The sequence below is a fragment of the Lissotriton vulgaris genome, chromosome 7 (assembly GCF_964263255.1).
Source record: "Lissotriton vulgaris chromosome 7, aLisVul1.2, whole genome shotgun sequence".
In the NCBI taxonomy this organism is placed as follows: Eukaryota; Metazoa; Chordata; class Amphibia; order Caudata; family Salamandridae; genus Lissotriton; species Lissotriton vulgaris.
The window spans coordinates 814,465,483-814,488,118 of NC_141695.1; the positions used below are offsets into that span (position 1 = coordinate 814,465,483).

At 45.6% G+C, this 22,636-nt stretch overlaps 1 protein-coding gene across 1 annotated transcript in view; it reads left to right on the forward strand.

Annotated features, from left to right (window-relative positions):
• Positions 1-22,636, forward strand: part of DNAH17 (dynein axonemal heavy chain 17) — a 15,539,113-nt gene that overhangs the window by 6,372,770 nt on the left and 9,143,707 nt on the right. The window contains exon 29 of the mRNA XM_086931082.1: positions 12,144-12,491. Within this exon, the coding sequence (XP_086787208.1) occupies positions 12,144-12,491 (348 nt within the window). The remainder of the gene's footprint in view (positions 1-12,143; positions 12,492-22,636) is intronic.

The following is a 22,636-nucleotide window of genomic DNA, read 5'->3' on the forward strand; positions in this document are numbered from 1 at the left end:
CACATATTTTAATAACTACACTATGTCGTTCTTTTTTCACTTAACCTACATATATGATTAGTACTTGTGAAACAAGCTGCTTTAACCTCCTTCTGGACTAAGCCTGAAGGCTGCTCTCCACAGCTACCCCTTAGGGAGCTTTTTAAGGTTGTCTAAGACTGCTAAAATCACCATAAGGGTTGTCTGGATTAAAGCAGGGTGTTACACTTATATAAGTGAGCACCGTATACTTAGCCAGCCTCCTACATTGGTGTGCAGTGGTTGGGATTAAAGCCTGTATTGTTTTACCAGCTAATCTAGGTGTGGATTCATTGAAAAACCATCACTAGCATTAGGTACATATAATATTTTACAGACAAAAGTAAGTTCTACAGAACGTTTCGATTGGTTGTAGTTACAATTTCTATTATAAGGTTTTTACATGGAATACAACAATTGTCAATGACAAACGTGGACAGCTATCCCTCGCTTGAGTACAACATATATCAGATTATTAAAGTCTTTACATCATATGCAAGTGGTGTAACAATTGGCATATGCTCTATTAGTTACAAAAGTGTGTCCTTCTGTCGGAGCGCGCTCCACTATGTGTGTGTGCTAGCAACATGGCAACATGCCAACTCTTGGGATTAACATTATTGTTGGGGGGTGGGGGGGAATTCCATCTGTGACATTGTGATACATAGGGGAGGCTACCTGTGCTAGTGCATTGTTCATGCAACATCCCACTACTCTGCTCTACCTACACACACCGCTCTCGCCTATTGTGCTCACTACTGGTTTTGTCTGACAAATAATATCTTGGGAATATGTCAGGGGTAGCCCTCATCCTGCGCCTATTCTCTCTCCATTAGATAACACTGACAGGGGGTTGACGATTGTTACTGTGCGCTGTATGCTTGTTATTGCGCCTCACTCGGCTCCTGGGGGGTGTTTTGTGTTTCCAGTCATGTCTGCCATGCACTACGAAGGTCCGTTAGTATTGCTTCCCATGCTGTTGCAATTGTTATTTTACGCATGCTTGTGGCATCTTCGCATCTGAGTGATACTTACTCCACTTGTGCCCAGCACACAATGGAATGGAACCATACCTTTACTTGTGGGGGGTCTGGGGATTTCCAGAGTTTGGTAATGAGACGTTTTGCCACAATAAGACCCAGATCTATAAAACGGTTGGTCACTCTATGTTTCTTGGTTCTCCGGTATAATGCTAGAATGCACATCTCTCTTGACACTCCAGTATGTGGGAAGCGTGGCGCAAGACCATAACATGTGCAGCAGATCGCCATCAACCAGCCCGCACCTAGGAGTGAGTGGTGCTACCACCAGCTCACACAGGCTGCAATGGCAGGCTTGTAGTCACAGTTTGAATGGTCTCTTATGGGTGGCATAATACATAGTGCCACCCATGTGAGAACCCTGATGTACCTATGCCCTAGGCACCTCAGTACCATATACGTGGGACTTAGAAGGGTACACCAGTAGACAATTAGGAAGGTACCAAAGTATTTACCATTGTCCAATTTAGGGGGAGAGAACAGTGACTGGGGTCCTGATTAGCAGGATCACAGTCAGACTAGTCAGAAAACAGAATATCTGAAAGAGACTATTAGTTATAAATTTCTTACCTAAGAATTACCCCAGGTGTTAGACTGGATCCGGAGAAATTTTTTCTTTGAAGTACACCTACGCCTCGTAGGTGGTGTCGGTCAACTACGCTTCTGTCGTCTGTGTACTGGTCAATGGAATGACGATGCAGTGTCTACGTAGACGCCGCCCCTGCACGCTGACATCAGTTCTTTCTTTTTCTACGCCAGCCAGCGCAGATCCGGACAGAGCTTGCCCCTTAGTCGCTTTTTGACTAAAGTCATTCAACTTTTTGTCAATGTCTTTTGAGTACTGACTCCTGTTGCACGAGTGATGTCCAGCCGTCAGCCCGATTTCAAAGCCTGTGCCTCCTGTCACAAGTTGATGTCGGTCACCAATCCGCACCTTGTGTGCCTTTGGTGGCTGGAGTGCGACCACAACCCAAAGTCGTGCTCCGACTGCCGGGCCCTGAACCCGAAGTCTATGTGGGAGGAATCCCGAACGCTTTTGGAGGACTGGAAATATGCTCGCGCCGCTCAAGGTCCCAGTCGAGGGTAAGGTTGCGGGACCTTGTCTTTGAAGTATTCGTACTCCACGGGTAAATTGAAGCACAGGAAGAAGGCAAAGAAGCATTGTCGTTATTCGCCTTCTTCCTGTCCGTTGGCCGCTGTGACACCGCACCCGGAGCGTCGTCGCACTCCTGCTCCTTCCTCGGAGCCTGCTGGGATAGCTCTGGGCTTCCCTCCCTTTCCTGGAGTCGGAGTGTCCGCTGTCCAGCTTTTTCTATTTTATGAAGAGCTGCACAGCATCTTTGGGCAGCCCAAATCTAAAGGCGTGCCTTTCGGGCCCCATGGATTCGGCTGGGGGCCCTGGCCTTCGATGCCAGTGGCTTTGGCCCCAGCACCGCAGGGTACCCAAGGGTCCAGCCCTGGATCGGGATCAGTGCCTGTTGACCTTACGGTACCTTTCCCGGTGCTGATTCCAGTGGCAACACCCCCAATGCCGGTTGCGCCCCCAACCGGTGTGGAGCCCAGCCTCACCCCTGACATGGACAAGATGCTGGGCTGATGTCGACCAACGCCAGAGGGTACTTTTGTACTGCTGTTCAACCCTGGCATTCCCTACTGCCCTGAGTGGCTGCCTGAGGAGGGTGAGGAGGACTGGGAGGGGTCTCTAGACCCTCGACCATCTTGAGGAGCCAGACTGGAGAGAGAAGTTGGGTGTGGCCAGTAGTCTAGATATCTCCCCAGACCTTGGTATGCTTTCTCCTCCTTCTGTGGCTATGGAGGAGGGGGGTTCCTACACTGTGGTGTTGCATGGGGTGGCTGAGGCCCTAGGCCGCGAGCTTCCTATGTTGGCTGTCAGGACTAACCTCCTGACTGAGGTGCTTCAGCAGGTAGCAGCCTCTTCAGAGCCCCTGCTGCCTTTTAATGAGGCCCTCACTGACATCTTTCTGCCACTTTGTCCAAGCCCAGCACAGGGGCTCCTGTGGACAGGATGATTGCCCGATGCTACCGCCCGGTCCCAGGCGACCCACCTTTCCTCTCCCAACACCCTACCCCTGAGAGCTTAGTTGTCCAAAATGCCTCTTTCCTACTGCTCCCCCAGATAGGGAACTCAAGAAGCTGGACCATCTTAGGAAGAAGATGTTTTCTTCTGCAGCATCCTCCAAACCTTCCTAGTCCAATCTTTCAGGGCAACCAGTTGCCAGTGGGAGAGAGGGTCTGCCATCAATTCCCCCACTGGCACAACATCACGTCGGACAGGTGGGTTTTACAGATAGTCCGAAGGGACTTCTCCCTCCCCTTTGCGACTACTCCTCCCTCCATGCCACCAACACTCCATTGCATGTCGGAGGATAATTTGGCCCTTCTCTGCCAGGAGATTGCAGCTGTCTTGGGCAAGGGAGCTATCAAGCGAGTCCTTGTGCCAGAATTAGGTTGTGATTGCTACTCCTACTACTTTCAGATACCCAAGAAGGACAAAGGCTTGTCCTATCTTAGACCTCAGAGACATCAACCGATTCCTCCGGAAGGAGAAGTTAAAAACGATAACCTTGGCTCAGGTCTTGTCTGCCCTTGACCCTGGAGACTGGACTTGCAAGCGGCTTATTTTCACATCCCCGTCTTGCCTGCCCACTGGCGTTACCTAAGGGTCATGGTAGGCACGAGAATTTTCAGTTTATCATGCTCCCCTTTTGCCTTTCCAGCGCCCCTTGGGTGCTCACGAAAGTTGTGTCGGTGGTCGCAGCTCATCTGCACAGATCAGGTGTTCCAGTCCTCCCCTATCTCGACGACTGACTGTTGGAGGTGGGCTTGCCCCAGGCTGTTGTCTCTCATCTCCAGACTATGGCTGACCTCCTGTATTCATTGGGGTTCACTATCAATGTGCCAAAGCAGTTCTAGATGCAGCATTGTTTCGGGATTATCCTCCCGAGCAGCGAGCCCGACATATTTGGGCTATGATATCGATGTTGCAGCCTCTATCCCAGAGTTTGGTGAGCATGACCCTGAGGCTGCTGGGCCTCATGGTCTCCTGCATCCTGCTGATAGATCATGCCAGATGGCATTTGCAGGCTCTGCAGTGAGACCTGAAGTTCCAGTAGGTGCAGCATCAGGGGAATCTTTCCGATGTCGTCCAGCTCTTGGAGGGGCGGCAAGCTCTTGGAGGGGCAGCCTGGCTCTTCACCTTGGTACTGTTGCATCGTCTTTGTTGTCGACCCCGATGTCAGGAACTTTTAAGAATATAAGGTATTTACATTCTAACTGTAAGCTCTGACTTTCATTTCATTTTTGGTCATCTACACGGCCCAAAATGGCCGGGGCCATAAACCTGGAGCAATAAATCGCCTCCATGGCCCCCAGATGTCCACGTGACTGCACAACATCTCGGCCAGGATTCACCAAACACAGATAAGACTTTCTCCTCCCCTCCTAGCATCTGGACTAACTCGACCTGCCTCAGATTAGAAAGGGAACCTAAACTGTAACTACAACAGACAGAGGACTTCTATTCTTGTCTCCCCTTCCCCTTTTTGGAGGCCATCTTAGACTAGTCTTCCACCCTGGTTATATTATTATTTTATCTTCGACTAGTCTTCCACCCTGGTTATATTATTATCTTATCTTACTCCCACAGCACGGTTCTATACCTACCCGCTCATACCCCCCTCACCTACCTACACCTTCCTCCCCAGTATGTTCTGGGTTTGATCTTTTTTTTATTTATTTATTTATTTATTTTTTATTTTTTAGTGTTATCCCAATACCTGTATTGTTCCCTTTTGCAATTTGCACTCATCACTTTTTTCGTGTAACACAGTGTCTACTACCTCACACATTTTACCTGCTATAGATATTTGCACAAGTGCCACCATTGCCTACGTAACGTTTGCTCTTGTGCTGGAGTGTCTGCCCGTCTTTGCAGTATTTTACCTCTATTTGTATTTTTATACGCTTTTTTGTAACCTGCACACGTATCACTTCTCTGCTGTAATGCACCGACTGCTACCTCATGTATTTTGGTTGCGCACTAGTGTCACTTTTATCCTTGTAACTTAATGTTTGTCTTCTAATTTGTTCCATTTGGTAAGCGCTCTGACACCTTCGGGTAAAGTCTGCACTACTTAAAATTGCATAAATAATTACACCACCTCTTCCAACATGGAACCCACGGGCAAACACACATATAAAATTACCAACCCACCCGAGCTCACCAAAAAAAACGCCAAACGCTTCAAACACAACTTCCTGAAGGCCCACCCGGAAATCCCCTTCGTGGACACCTACTACTCATTAATCAATGGAGCCACGAGCACCAACATCATCTTCTACACCACACGTAGAGCACAATGGAGGAAAGCGTTCCTCGCCTCTCTCACTGTCTCCACCACTAGAAAATCCGCCCATGGTCTAACACTTTATATCACACCATCCCAGCTCTCCCCAGGCAAAGCTACCATCACTATCTACAACAACGGGATCATCCTTTGTCAATCCACAGATAGGAACCTTGAACTACTCGACAATTTGTTCCCCACCCTCAAAGATCATATCTCCAACCGTCGGATCTCCTATCCTAGCCCCTCAGACTACACAACACCCCCCACCTCTAATCGCCTATCTAACTCTCCTAACCCAGCACAGCATCAGAATGACACGCACCTCCCCCCAACGCTCTTGTCACTCACCCACCCACTGTAACTACTACACACCTCTCAACCACAGGCATTGAGCACTCCTCTTCCTCTTCTTACATTCTCCACACCCACACCCCCCCCACCTCACACCTCCTACTAGTCCCGCAGAACCCCTCACCGCCCTTAACTCATCTCCCCTTCCCCGCAGCAGGATCATCTCCCACCCTATCTTCCTACCCACGCTCAGTCCCCACTTCCCCACCCTCCCAACCAGTCTCTCAGAACACACCACCTCCTTTACCCTATCCCCTCCTCCTCTCTCCCCCCCATTCTCAGCCCCCACCTCCCTCCATGCACCTCCACCATCTCAAACCTATACTCATCCCCTAACTCGCCTTCACTGTCTTCCCGCCAATGCCCTCACTTATACCACCAACCTCCCTCCTACCTCACCCACACCTTTCACCCCCAAACTCTCTCTCCTACCGAATTTCATACCACTTACTAATTCCACAGAACCCTGCACTACCAGTAGCGCACCCCTCCCCCCCCTCGCCAGTTCCCTACTCAATCATTCACCCTCGGCTCTCTTCCCCAACACCATCCCTAATCCCACACTCGACATGATTATCTCCACCCTCTTACAAGTCAAAGAAGACCTTCACACCATCAAAGAACTCCTCTTCATACACCCAAGACATCCCCAACCCACCACCACTTCCGCGCTCAACAAGCACCCCACCCGCCCCACTGACCCTCTCACTCAACACGCCCCACATTGGCTATCTATCCCCGCTCAAAATAACACCAAGCTCCCAACGCGCCCTCAATCCCTTCTCGGACCACGACATACACACCCTCCTCCGTTCATATGTCCCAGCTCCCCTAAACAACACAACCACCACACACCTTTCCATACCCACGATTCTCTCAAATCCCCTTAGGCCCCCCACACAAAACAACAGAAGCTCCGTCCCCAAGAACCTTAGAAAAGTCCCCCTCTCACTAGAACCCTCCACCACCCTCTTCACCCCCAGACTCAAATGCATCCTACTCAACTGCAGATCGGCCTCTAGACACTCCTCCGCCATCGCGGATCTCATCATATCAATGGACCTCGACCTAGCTATTCTGACCGAAACCTGGCTACCCAAATCTTCTACACCTATATTGGACATTCTAGTTCCCCCCAACTACCACATCATTAGATTCGACAGGAACAGCAAGACGGGCGGGGGAATCGCATGCATTTTTAGGAACAACCTCTCTGTGACTAAAGTCACTGTCCCCTCACTCACCTCCTGTGAACTCATCTGCCTCGAGATCACCAGCGGGGGCAAACCTGTATGCTCCTTACATGTCATCTACCACCCACCCGGGGACAACCTCACCTTCTCCCAACAACTCATGGACACGATTTCAACCAACTCCGGACGGCAGAACACTCAAATCTACCTGGGTGACTTCAACCTCCACTGGAACGATCAGAAAGATGCAGTGGTGAATAGTCTTAAATCTTTCCTTAATGCGCTTGATCTCACCCAAATCTGCAACAGCCCGACACATGACAAAGGCTCTATCCTCGACCTTATCATCGCCAAAGAGGACTCTACCCAACTGGGGGCAATCCAACCCTGTGATGGGTCAGATCACCATATTATCACATTCTACATCAAGGAAAAGGTTAAACTTAACCCAGTTCAACCCTCCAAACCCAAGATCTGGAAAAGGGACATGAAGAAGCTTAACCCCAACTCCCTGCCTTCCCACAGCAGCAGCCTCCTCCTTCCCCCTACCGGCGCCTCTGCCATGCAATCTCTGACCAACCTATACCTCAACTCTATGACCTCAATAATCAATGAAGCCGCCCCACTGCAACTGAAGAGAGCCTCCACCAAGATCTCGAACCCATGGTATGACGGGAGACTCAATGAAGATAGGCGTGCCATGCGAATGGCAGAGCGCACCTGGAGATCAGATCCCTCGGCATTGCACCTTAGAACGCTCAAGAAAAAGAGGAACGCCTACTTCAGGAAAATGAAGCGCTCAAAATCGACCAAGAAAACTGTTTGAACTAGTCAAAACTCAAACCAAGGAACAACCTCTACAATCTAACAGCACAACAAGTAATATACTATCCTGTGAAGACTTTTCTGCTTTCTTTAAGAAAAAAACTGATAATAAAAAAAGCGAACTCCTCAATGATGTAAACCGATACTCCAGCCCCATCAGCAGAACTACCACTCAACCTAAAAATAACGCGGCATGGTCGTCCTTCGACACCTACTCAGAAGAATCAATTAACAAACTGCTCGGCACCCTGAAACCCTCTAATCACCTCACAGACCCCTTACCTGCTAATGCTGTAAAAGACTTCACCCCCCTGCTCCTTCCACTCTGGACTAAAATCATTAACAGTCCCCTACAACAAGGCCTCATCCCCGACTCCCTCAAGGTAGGACAAGTCACGCCTATACTCAAGAAACCTACAGCTGACCCGGCCGACCTAAATAATTACCGCCCTATCACCAATATCCCCAACTTGGCCAAACTGCTGGAAAAATGCGTACAACTCCAACTGACAAAACACATTGATCAGTTTGACCTCCTCAACCCTCATCAATCAGGCTTCCGGGCAAGACACAGTACGGAAACGTCTATGACGCACATAATTGATGACGCCCTCCAAATCTTTGATCACAATGACTCCTGCCTCCTCATCCTACTTGATCTCTCCTCAGCATTTGATACCGTCAAACATGAGAATCTACTTGAGCTGTTAAACACCAGAATGGGTCTATCTGGGACTGTTCTCAAATGGTTCACTTCCTTCTTACATAACCGGTCCCAGAAGTTCAAGATCAACAACGTGTTGTCCTCATCTGTACCTGTAACAATAGGCGTCTCAAAAGGATCTTCCCTATCCCCTACTTTGTTCAATCTAGTCATGGAACCACTTACTACCTTGCTTCAAGCATCGAATGTACACTTTCACATGTACGCTGATGACACTCAACTCTACCTCAAACTAGAATCCCCGGAAGACATCAAACTTCTGAACTCCACGCTCAGAAACACCCAATCATGGCTGGCTGATAATCACCTCAAACTTAATGCGCAGAAAACTGAGTTCCTTCTGATCTCACCTCCTGCGAAAATCTCCACCACCCAATCCTGGCTCAAGCACCTAACCGCACTCAATATCCAACCCACCATCGTGGACTCAGCGAAATCCTTAGGCATCACACTTGACGCCAATCTCAACATGCAGCAGCATATCAGCAAAGCAACTAAGGGAGCTAATTTCCAAATCAACACTTTGAGGAAACTTAAACACTTCTTCCCAGCTAAGGACTTCCAAACCGCAGTACAAGCCCTAGTCATCCCACGCATAGACTACGAAATTGTGGCTCTCAGCGGACTCCCCCTATCTACAACCGCACCACTAAGAGCCTCCCTGAACGCTGCAGTGAGACTGATCACTGGATCAAGAAAACATTTGCATATTTCCCCTGACTTAAGATCCCTGAACTGGCTGCCTTTTGAAGCCAGAATACAATTGAAAATTGGCTGCATGACACACATGGCTGTACACCACAAGTCACCCAACTACCTCACCCAAAAGCTGACTGTATCAGGAGGCTCGAGAACCAATAGAAGCTCAAAAAATCTCCTCCTGAAACATCGAAGATTCCGGAAGGAGAAAACATACAAACGCTCCTTCTCAGGAATGGCACCCAGGATCTGGAATGCACTCCCTCCCGAAACGAGGCTGATCTCCTCCACTGCATTTTTTAAGAAAGAAGTAAAAGCCATCCTAATGGCTAAATTCACTTGAACTCTATTTTGGTCCGATCTAAGACTTTACACCGACTCTGTACTAGCTGTTTATTTGATTATCTACATGTATTATGCTTTTATCTGACTGCGATCCTATTTTGTTACTCACGTACTACTTATTACCATTATTGTAACAAAAAGTCTGCTCAATCACCCTCTTGTTTCCCTAACCCCTTCTTTCTGTAAAGCGCTCTGATATCTGCAAAGATCTTGTTCGCGCTATATAAAACTTTGAAATAAATAAATAATAAATAAGTCAGTTGCAGTGGTGGCTCATGAACCAGGATTGGGTCAACGGCAGATCCCTCTCCCTTCCCCAACCAGAGTTCACAGTAGTGTTGGATGTGTCACTCCTGTAATGGGGCGGTGGCATGGGAGAGGCGGAGATCAGAGGCCTCTGGTCTCCGGTGGAGTAAGGGGCTCCACATCAACCTTCTGGAGCTCCAGGCGATTTGTCTTGCACAGAAGGCATTCCTTCCTTCTGTCAAAGGAAGAGTAGCGCAGATGTTCATGGACAACACCATCACCATGTGGTACTGCAACAAGCAAGGCAGGTGGGGTCATGACCCCTATGTCAAGAGGCTATTTGCCTTTGGAATTGGCTGGAACATGAGGGCATATATCTGGTGGTTCAACACGAATGGCGTCTGAACTTGGATGTGGCGCAAGGTCTCTTTCAGCAGTGAGATCTGCTATTCTTTGGACAAAAAGGAACCTCCAGTAGGACTGCACGCCCACTCTACCACAGCGACGGCAGCCACTACTGCTTTGGGAACTGGAGATCCCTTACTTGTCATCTGCCAGGCAGCCACGTGGGCATCGTTGCACATGTTTATAAAGCATTATTACCTGGACAGCCAAGTATGGAGAGACAGCTTTTTTGACTGTTCTGTTCTCCAGGACTTCCTGGTGTAAACTTAGCTTGCAGACCCACCTCCGGGGTTGGTTTTGCTGGGGTATCTATTCTAAGGTAATGAATCTATAACTAATAGTCTCTTTCAGATGAACAAGTTACTTACCTTTGGTAACAATATATCTGTAAGAGATTTATATTAGTTATAGATTCCTTACCACCCCACCCATCCTCCCCATTCTGCGAACTGACATCTAGGGTTAGGGACTCCCTTACAGGGCCCTAGTTGTGTGCACCAGTGGTCAGTGTTTTGCATGGCTCTGCGCTTCTGGTGTGGAAAGTCATATCAGAACTGAAGTCTGCACGCAGGGGCGGCGTCTAAGTAGACACAGCAATGTCATCCTGGTGAACACAATGGCGACGATGGACTCGGAGTCGACTGATGCCACCTACCAACACGCAGGGGTACTGCAAAAAAATTCTCCGTAACCAATCTGACGCCTGGGTAATTCTAAGGTAAGGAATCTATAACTATAACCGAAGGTAAGTAGCTTGTTCGACACCAGCAAAAAGTGGAGGTAACCCTGAAAGCAGAGCCTACTTTCCTACACCCACTCAGATTGCTAATCATCAATATGGCCTTTCTAGTGGCAATAATATCTGCCCAAACGGTCAGTAAAATACTGGCACTGTCTGCAAATCCTCTTTACCACACCATCTATCCAGACAAGCTTGTACTTTGGACTCAAGCATCCTTTTTACAGAAGGTGGTAACTCCTTTCCATGTAGACCAGTCTATCCCTTTGCGTACCTTCTACTCTCTGCCTCATCCCTCTAAAGAAGAGGAGAGACTCCACTGGCTGGACCCAAAAAGAGTGTTGTCGTTCTACCTTGACCTCAAAAAGGAGTTCCGGATGAACAATCAACTCTTCATGGGATATGTTGGTGCCAAGATAAGGAAGGCGTTGCAGAAACTACCATCTTGTCATGAATAGTGCTTTGCATCAAAATATGCAACACATTGGCCAAAAACCAATCCCCCAAGGGCTTGCATGCTAACTTTACCAGAGCCAAGGCTAGAGCGATTGAATTAGCTTGCACAGTTTCTGTCCTGGATATTTGTCAGACAGCAATGTGGGCTTCTTTGCACTAGTTTACCCAGTACTACTGCCTGGACAATCAGGTCCAGCATGACAGTTACTATGCCTGTTCGGTCCTACAGGACTTTTTAGTCTAATCCATAACGCAGTCCCCACTCCGAGGAGGTATTGCTTGGGTACCTTTTCTAAAATAAGGAATCTGCAGCTAGAAGTCTCAATCAGATGAGTGTCACCTCCAAAGGCACCGCACAAGTCATTTTCTGCACAGAGCCACATGAGTCCATCTACCGCTGCGCAGGAGTAGCGCTCATGAAAAGCTTCTTTATCCATCCTGACACCTGGGGAAATTCTATGCTAAGGTATCTGTGTCTAGATAGAGTCTCTACCAGACAAGTCATTACAGAAGGTAAGTAACTTGTTCTAGTTTTTAGAAAAAGAAAATACTGTATAATGAAAACTTATTTCATATTAGATAGCTAATTGTAAAAGTGCTGTTTTAGCAAGGGCTGCTTTATGTTTTCTGAAATTCTGTGGAGTATTCAAAATATTGGAAATATTTCACTATATGCGAAAGTGTTAGTTGCCTATCTACGCAGAATGTAATCCCATTTTAAATGTTTTTAAGGTGTTGAAGGCTCTTGACACTACCTGGTCAACCATGCAATTTGAACATGAAAAACATGCCAGAACAGGAATAATGCTACTGAAATCTGATGAAGAACTTGTAGAGGTGTTAGAGGACAACCAAGTACAGCTTCAAAACCTGATGACATCTAAATATATAGCCCACTTTCTTCAGGAGATTTCAGGTTGGCAGCAGAAATTATCTGTAGCAGACTCTGTAATTTCTATTTGGTATGAAGTGCAAAGAAACTGGAGCCACCTGGAGAGCATCTTCATTGGTTCAGAAGATATCCGGGCACAATTACCAGAGGATTCCAAACGCTTCGATCAAATAGATCTTGAATTTAAAGTGAGTATCCTTTTCTGTCTTGATATTTAATGTATTATTCTATTGCTTAGGATAGATAAAATAACACATCCCTCTTGATTTTCAGTATATTCTTAAGTTGAATGCATTCTTTTAAAAAAAAATATATATATTTGCATTTAGAATCAACATAAACACAGTTGGCATGTCACAGTTAATTTTCCACACTTCCAAAGGTTGAATGCATTCTTGAGTGAAAGAGTTAAAGCAGGGTTCAATCAACACAAGTGTGTTTGTGATTAAGATTGTGCAAATCAGTCAACGGTGATGATTATTCAGGTAAAAAAAGAAAGCTTGTGACCATGGCAATATTGCTCAAAGTGTCTGTGGACAGGCTGATGAGACATCAAAGCAGACCCTGACTATAGATAATAATAGGAAAATCTAGGAAGCTGGCTCTCTATATAGTGCACTAAAATGAAGTATACTGTGTAGAGAGTCCAGTTGGTCACCAATTGGTTTACAGAGGCTAAAGTAGATAATACTAGCACTCTCTTTTGTGGTAGTATGTGCGAGCAGTTAGGCTTATTAAAGGCTAGTACAAAGTATCACAGAGGCTGTAAATGAGACACACACTCAAATAATAAATCTGAGACCAGTTTAGAAAAATAGCACTTCTTTTTATATATATTGTAAACTCAAGTACTTTATTTCAAGGTAAGTACAGTTTTCAAAATAAATATTCACAAGTATGGGATTTAAATAGTAGGGAGAATAGGTTCAAAGTACTACCAGCAATTCATCGGGAACCGTCCGGGTTCTACCTGGAGGAGGGTGCTAATGAAGTGGGCATAACCCTGACCCTAGAATGATAATTTCTTCCAAAACAAGATGGAGGAATTTGAAAAGTGGGGTCTGCATCAGCTGACTGGCTGAATGTGGACATACCTCCTAATCTTACAAATGTTCCCGCTTGTCTTGCAGTCTAAAAGTGAGGTCAGTTTAGGGGGTGGGCACCTCCACTATCTGGAGAGGCCCGGGGTTGCATATCAAAGAAGGTGGGGTGTTATAAGCTTCCCGCCATAGAAAGCCCATCCTTCTAGGAGAAGGTGTGAACACCTCTGCCCAGAGAAGACTTTGTTCTTGGCCTCTGAGAGTGAAGACTCTTATCTCAGGAGGTCAGAAACCTGTCTATGGTGGTAGGCTGGTCGAGACCAGTCAGTCAACACACTAGTAGTCAGTAGGTTTTCAGGAGGCACCTTTAAGGTGCCTCTGGTAAACCCAGCACTGGCATTAGTGTGGGTTTATTTATTGACAATCACACAACCACACACATGCCAATACTGATAGCAGTTATTCTTCAATCCACATGAACAGACATGACACCTGATGTGACCATTACTTTTCGTTTTCTTTCTATTTTCTTTTAATTCGTTGGAAAAAAAATTGGATTTGGTAAAAAAAAAAAAACTTTTTTTTTTAACCATCGGTTTCCAAAACATTGATTCATTATACAAAAATTCACAGAGGAACACAACAATACAGAAAATCAATATACAAATTACTTAATAACACAAAATACTTTGTTGGACACAAAATTGACTACAAATACATTTTTGACACCACAAAAACAAATAAAATAAGCTCTGGTTCTGTATTTAGTACTTAGGGCATGTATGTGTACAAAATGTGCATTCATGAATATTTCAGTGGTGCAACAGGGTGTTCTTTTGGCACCATTGCAACCTTGAAATTGCATTCTCAATTTGCGATTCCATAATTGGTAATCCCAAATTGAGAATGTCTTCTCATTCATTCCTATGGGCCTCCTACCCCAAAGGAATGAATGAGAAGGTATTCCTTATTTGCGAATCTCAATTTGGATTCGCAAATAAGGAATATGTAGGATTCGCAACATTTTTAGCAAATCCTACATACATTAAGAGAGTAGGAGGAGCTCTCTTGAGGGAGTTTCGGGCTTCACCCAGGAGATCGCTTACCCCAGTAATCGACATTTACAAGGCCAAGGTAGTCACATCAGCCTTGTATGGGGCAGAACTGTGGGGACACTGTCGTATGAACACCCTGGCGACAGCGGAGAGCAAGTTATTAAAATCCATCATCGCCATTCCCCTGAGCACACCGTCCATACCAGTGTTGCTGGACACAGGCTGCAAAAGCATCGCAGATCAAGCCCAACTTCGCCCTCTCCTCTTATGGACACGAATCTGGAGAGGTGAAGAGCTAAAATCCTACGCGGATGGCCTGGGGGAAATAATGAGTATGGGTGGCTGGGCAAAAATAAGATGGCTGAGAGACACTAAAAAGCTACTGGAGAAAATCGGTCTGGGGGATTGCTGGTCATCACGCTCAGCTCCTCCGAAGGAGGTTGTCAAGAGCCTTTTTTGGAAATGGACGGCGGAGCACTTAATTACAAACCCGAACCATTGTAAGTCTTCTGCCGCCTTCCTACTAGTCAAAGACATTGTGGTATTCGAGCCCTACTTGGACCTTATTACCCTCCCTTTTGACCGAGCTTTATATTTTAAATTCAGAGTTGGCTCTCTACCGCTTGGAGCTGTGGTATCAAACTGGAAATCAACGGCTCAATTGTCCCCTAACTGTGCTTGTTGTCCGAGTAGGATAGAGTCCATCTCGCATGTCCTGTTTGAATGCCCGGACTATGCAAAGCCCAGGAGCACTTGGTTGAAACCTCTCTGCCGAAACATGGGCACACGCAGCTACTTAGTAGCTTTACGTATCCTAATGACGGACACATCCCCTCCAGTTGTATGTGGAATAGCTACATTTTTAAAACAGTTTTGGCTTATTCGTTGCAAGAGATTGTCAGTAGCGGTTTAATCCTTTCTTAGCTAAATTATTACGGGCATCTTATGTCCTTTTATTCTTTTTGTATATAGAAAGGAACTCGCACAGCTAATGTAATCCCAACTGGTATAATTATTGAAAAGTTGTAGTGTGCATCGGGGAAACACTGTCTGGCCAGTCAGTGTTGAAAGGTAAACGCTAGAGGAATAGCTCTCCCGCCTAGGGAGAGGGCACCCCTGTGCACGACTATAGGAGGACCAACCGGTCTGTTTCAATTAATCCAGATTGCAAAGACAAAGTTCATAACGGAGATTTATTCATCTATCCAGTTTAATAGTATTCGATATCTTCAATTTGTATGAAACATTTCAAGCTTTGATAATCCAAAACCACATGCTTGATTCAGAGTATGTTCGTAATCACACAGCCCCAATGCATTTCGGGCGGAGCCCGTCGTCAGGGGGTTACTCTACAACAACAAAAAACAACAGAATGGCTCACTATAATAGGATTGTAAAACAATGACAGTATGCAAAGCGTAACAACACCCAGTGCAAATGGCAAGGTGAAATGTGGTAAAAATCCAGAAAGAACAAGTAGGAGAGTCTACCCCGCGTACAGAAAAACGTGGTGCCTAAGGAGGGTAAACCAGGTAAGAAAATCAAGACCTGTGCTTGTGTAAAGTAACAGCCTTCACCGAAAAACCGATCAACTTGAAAAACGGAGCTACACCGTGTCTAGAGCTCGACTAGGTTTCCCCGTGAATGTGGCGTCAGATAGTAAACAACACGAAAGAGACAAATTGACAGAGCGTCCCAGAACGGGGTACTTACTCGAGTGACATTCGTCAGCGGACTCCGCGGAGTTCCGTGATGTTGACAAAGCAGAGTGCGGTGTTGAAAATACAAATAATGAAAAATAAACACGGACAAAGGACTAGAGTGAAACCAAACTACCCGGAGGAACAGGATAGGAAAATCACGTGAGCGCCATATTGTAGAAGGCAAAGTGCACAGCGAGCAACTGAATACAATGAAAATAAAACCACGGAGGTGTGGATAGTTAATGCATACATGGAAAAACATAGGTACACGATTATAGGTAGCACAAGAATTCAATGCGGTCATTGAGCCCCAAGGGCGCCATCGTGGACAAATAACGGATCCAGAAATTTTCCTTTTTAAGTAGCAAGTTCTTATTGTTCAAAGTGATGGGTACTTGTTCGAGTATCTGGAACTTTAGTTGGGCTACTGAATGTCTGTTCTCAAGAAAGTGGGTGGCTACTGTAGATTTTAGATTCCCAGTGCGTATGTTGCTCTTATGTTCTAAGATCCTAGTGCGGATCTTGCGTTCTGTGTGGCCCACATAACATTTGCCACAAGGGCATTTCAAAACATATATAACATTCTTGCTGTTACATGTGGCGTTGACTCTTAGTTTTATGGTGTTGCCTTTCATGGGATGGTTGATCAGGTTCCCCGGGATACAGTTATTGCAATTGCTGCAATTGTGGCAGGGTTTGAGACCAGAGTATATGACATTAGACTTAGGTGCACTGGTGTTGTTCAACAGTTCTTTCAGGTTCTTGCCCCTGGTGAATGCAAAGATGGGTATTTCTGTGAATAGACCCTTGAAGTCTGCTTCCATTGTTAAGATAGGCCAATGTTTGCGGATGATTTTTTGAAACTGAGCAGATGCTTTGGAATACTTGGATACGACCACTAGCCGGTCGGAGGGTGTCTTCTGTTTAGGAAGTAACAAAGAGGCTCTAGTGCATTTCTCACTTCTCTGTATAGCCAAGTCCAATATAGGGGTGGGATACCCCCGAGCTCTCAATCGTTCCAACACTGTTCCAATCTGAACTTTACTTTCCTCAGGTTTGGAAACTATTCTTTTTACCCTCAGGATCTGAGCATAGGGTAAATTGTTTTTTAATCCCATACGATGGAAACTCTGATAGTGTAGTGTCGAGTTTCTGTCCGTGGGTTTCCTGAAGATGGAGGTGGACCAGTCACCCAGTTCTCTTGATATTTTTACGTCCAAATAATGGACGCAGGATGTGCTGTAGTCCCAAGTGAATTGTATCCTTTGTGTAACCTGGTTCCAGGTGTTTAAGAATGTAACCAGAGTTTCAACAGAGCCGGACCATAATAAAAAAATGTCATCAATATACCGGAGGTATAACCGGCCGTGTTCTTGCCAATCAGTTTTGTTTAGAATGTGGGTTTCTTCAAATATTCGCATGAAAATATTGGCGTAGCAAGGAGCTGCCGAATTTCCCATGGCCGTGCCATTTAGTTGTAGAAACCATTTATCAAAGATGGTAAAATAGCTGTGGTACAATGTGAATAAGGTGAGTTCCATCAAAAATATTTTGAGGTCTAGATCAATGTCTGATTGAGCCAATGTGTTTTCAATGGCTTCTATCCCTTCGTCATGAGGGATCGAAGTATATAGGGAACTGACATCCACAGTACACATGATGATATCGGAATCTTTTAGTTGATTCATGATAGGTTCCAATTTGAGTAGGAAATCTGTGGTGTCTTTTACAAAAGAGGCTGATGTGGAGACAAATGGTTGAAAGTACTTATCTAAGAATTTCCCTGTATTCTCATGGATGCTTGTTCTTGTCGACACAATGGGTCGAAAGGGAGGGTTGGTGGGATGTTTATGGAGCTTAGGTAACATGTACAGTGTCGGAGGTTTGGGATTGGTGGGCGTGAGGTACCTCTTCGTTCTCTCATTAATGGTCCCGTTGTCAAAGGCTTGATTGATGATGGTAATCAAATCATTGGTGTATTCCCGGGTGGGATCCCCCGGGAGTATGCCATAAGTGTTAGTGTCTCCAATGTGTTCAGTCACTTTTTGAGGTGAGCACATTTAAACTCATCCGCAACATCCGATTAAAACATTACTTTCAAAACATTTGTTCCAACATTACCCAAGAGGAAGACATGCTCAGAGGCCTACGACCTCACAGTACCTTTTTGGCCCCACAAAGCCATAAAATCATAGATGCCTTCGAGAACCTGGTTAAACAGGATATATTGAACCTGCCTTTCTCACAACCAGCTACACGCGGCAACCTCACACGCAAGGAGAGAAACATCTTACAAAAAATCGCGGACAATCCCAACATCATTTGTCAAAACGCAGACAAAGGGGGCGCTCTGGTGATCATGGACACCTCCTTTTATGATCAAAAAGTGACTGAACACATTGGAGACACTAACACTTATGGCATACTCCCGGGGGATCCCACCCGGGAATACACCAATGATTTGATTACCATCATCAATCAAGCCTTTTACAACGGGACCATTAATGAGAGAACGAAGAGGTACCTCACGCCCACCAATCCCAAACCTCCGACACTGTACATGTTACCTAAGCTCCATAAACATCCCACCAACCCTCCCTTTCGACCCATTGTGTCGACAAGAACAAGCATCCATGAGAATACAGGGAAATTCTTAGATAAGTACTTTCAACCATTTGTCTCCACATCAGCCTCTTTTGTAAAAGACACCACAGATTTCCTACTCAAATTGGAACCTATCATGAATCAACTAAAAGATTCCGATATCATCATGTGTACTGTGGATGTCAGTTCCCTATATACTTCGATCCCTCATGACGAAGGGATAGAAGCCATTGAAAACACATTGGCTCAATCAGACATTGATCTAGACCTCAAAATATTTTTGATGGAACTCACCTTATTCACATTGTACCACAGCTATTTTACCATCTTTGATAAATGGTTTCTACAACTAAATGGCACGGCCATGGGAAATTCGGCAGCTCCTTGCTACGCCAATATTTTCATGCGAATATTTGAAGAAACCCACATTCTAAACAAAACTGATTGGCAAGAACACGGCCGGTTATACCTCCGGTATATTGATGACATTTTTTTATTATGGTCCGGCTCTGTTGAAACTCTGGTTACATTCTTAAACACCTGGAACCAGGTTACACAAAGGATACAATTCACTTGGGACTACAGCACATCCTGCGTCCATTATTTGGACGTAAAAATATCAAGAGAACTGGGTGACTGGTCCACCTCCATCTTCAGGAAACCCACGGACAGAAACTCGACACTACACTATCAGAGTTTCCATCGTATGGGATTAAAAAACAATTTACCCTATGCTCAGATCCTGAGGGTAAAAAGAATAGTTTCCAAACCTGAGGAAAGTAAAGTTCAGATTGGAACAGTGTTGGAACGATTGAGAGCTCGGGGGTATCCCACCCCTATATTGGACTTGGCTATACAGAGAAGTGAGAAATGCACTAGAGCCTCTTTGTTACTTCCTAAACAGAAGACACCCTCCGACCGGCTAGTGGTCGTATCCAAGTATTCCAAAGCATCTGCTCAGTTTCAAAAAATCATCCGCAAACATTGGCCTATCTTAACAATGGAAGCAGACTTCAAGGGTCTATTCACAGAAATACCCATCTTTGCATTCACCAGGGGCAAGAACCTGAAAGAACTGTTGAACAACACCAGTGCACCTAAGTCTAATGTCATATACTCTGGTCTCAAACCCTGCCACAATTGCAGCAATTGCAATAACTGTATCCCGGGGAACCTGATCAACCATCCCATGAAAGGCAACACCATAAAACTAAGAGTCAACGCCACATGTAACAGCAAGAATGTTATATATGTTTTGAAATGCCCTTGTGGCAAATGTTATGTGGGCCACACAGAACGCAAGATCCGCACTAGGATCTTAGAACATAAGAGCAACATACGCACTGGGAATCTAAAATCTACAGTAGCCACCCACTTTCTTGAGAACAGACATTCAGTAGCCCAACTAAAGTTCCAGATACTCGAACAAGTACCCATCACTTTGAACAATAAGAACTTGCTACTTAAAAAGGAAAATTTCTGGATCCGTTATTTGTCCACGATGGCGCCCTTGGGGCTCAATGACCGCATTGAATTCTTGTGCTACCTATAATCGTGTACCTATGTTTTTCCATGTATGCATTAACTATCCACACCTCCGTGGTTTTATTTTCATTGTATTCAGTTGCTCGCTGTGCACTTTGCCTTCTACAATATGGCGCTCACGTGATTTTCCTATCCTGTTCCTCCGGGTAGTTTGGTTTCACTCTAGTCCTTTGTCCGTGTTTATTTTTCATTATTTGTATTTTCAACACCGCACTCTGCTTTGTCAACATCACGGAACTCCGCGGAGTCCGCTGACGAATGTCACTCGAGTAAGCACCCCGTTCTGGGACGCTCTGTCAATTTGTCTCTTTCGTGTTGTTTACTATCTGACGCCACATTCACGGGGAAACCTAGTCGAGCTCTAGACACGGTGTAGCTCCGTTTTTCAAGTTGATCGGTTTTTCGGTGAAGGCTGTTACTTTACACAAGCACAGGTCTTGATTTTCTTACCTGGTTTACCCTCCTTAGGCACCACGTTTTTCTGTACGCGGGGTAGACTCTCCTACTTGTTCTTTCTGGATTTTTACCACATTTCACCTTGCCATTTGCACTGGGTGTTGTTACGCTTTGCATACTGTCATTGTTTTACAATCCTATTATAGTGAGCCATTCTGTTGTTTTTTGTTGTTGTAGAGTAACCCCCTGACGACGGGCTCCGCCCGAAATGCATTGGGGCTGTGTGATTACGAACATACTCTGAATCAAGCATGTGGTTTTGGATTATCAAAGCTTGAAATGTTTCATACAAATTGAAGATATCGAATACTATTAAACTGGATAGATGAATAAATCTCCGTTATGAACTTTGTCTTTGCAATCTGGATTAATTGAAACAGACCGGTTGGTCCTCCTATAGTCGTGCACAGGGGTGCCCTCTCCCTAGGCGGGAGAGCTATTCCTCTAGCGTTTACCTTTCAACACTGACTGGCCAGACAGTGTTTCCCCGATGCACACTACAACTTTTCAATAATTATACCAGTTGGGATTACATTAGCTGTGCGAGTTCCTTTCTATATACACATTTCTCTCTGTCTGTCCTCGGACCTCTGCACGCTCCCATGATGAACTTCGATGCGGTCTCTGGAATGACCGACCAAAAAGCCAGCACGTTTGCCTACACTACAGATGACGCTGATAAAATCTACGGTATGATACAGGACGATATCACCGCCACCGGCAACACCAGAAGCGTAGAGAGCAATCTCCGCCAGTTACTCTACTTACTCAAAAAACAATCCAACCAAAAACTTCACGCGAGTACCCTCATCCGGTACCATCGTGTCCAACGGATCCCTCGTGGCCTACGGGTCCCTTTAAAACCACTTCTTTGTAAGAACAATACCAAGTTTGTAGAACGTTGGTACTCCATTCTGAATAAATGCTCCCTTGATCTCATCTTATTGATCGTGGAAGAATTGGCTAAAACCTTAGATGAACTCACCCAAGAAATCCCCTGCGTGAGGAAGGAACTAGACGATGCCCTGACCGAAGAAGACCTCAAGAAGATGCTAGAGGATGTAAACACACAATTAGACAAACATGTACGTGAAACACAGGAGAGGAAATTGAGGAAGTTTAAGCGAGACACCATCGACTATAAACTCGGCGAGGTTTACACCTGGGCAGAGGTGTACGCCCGCCGCCGCACCAACAAACCTTACAACCCCTACTCCGCTAATGAAACCTCTTCCTCAGAAGATGATCAAAGAACACGACCTCCAACAACAAGACCAGAAAATGATGTTCAAACTCCAGGCACCTCCACTGACCCTGCGGTTCCTTTTTTAGAGCCAGGCACAAACTTACAAAAAGACCCCGGAGGGGAAAAACCCGCCGAGGAACGAGAAAAAACTCCACCTCGAGTTCCAAAGTATTGGTACCTGTTGTAGGAACGAATGATTGTCCCTTCTGTAATATGTTGATTTCTTCGTTAGACATGGTTACTGAAGAGATATTGATAACCAGATTCTCATCGGTGGTCATCGTCTTGCTTTCGGCTTCTTGTTTTTTGGAGGTGGAGTTTTTTCTCGTTCCTCGGCGGGTTTTTCCCCCCCGGGGTCTTTTTGTAAGTTTGTGCCTGGCTGGTTACATTCTTAAACACCTGGAACCAGGTTACACAAAGGATACAATTCACTTGGGACTACAGCACATCCTGCGTCCATTATTTGGACGTAAAAATATCAAGAGAACTGGGTGACTGGTCCACCTCCATCTTCAGGAAACCCACGGACAGAAACTCGACACTACACTATCAGAGTTTCCATCGTATGGGATTAAAAAACAATTTACCCTATGCTCAGATCCTGAGGGTAAAAAGAATAGTTTCCAAACCTGAGGAAAGTAAAGTTCAGATTGGAACAGTGTTGGAACGATTGAGAGCTCGGGG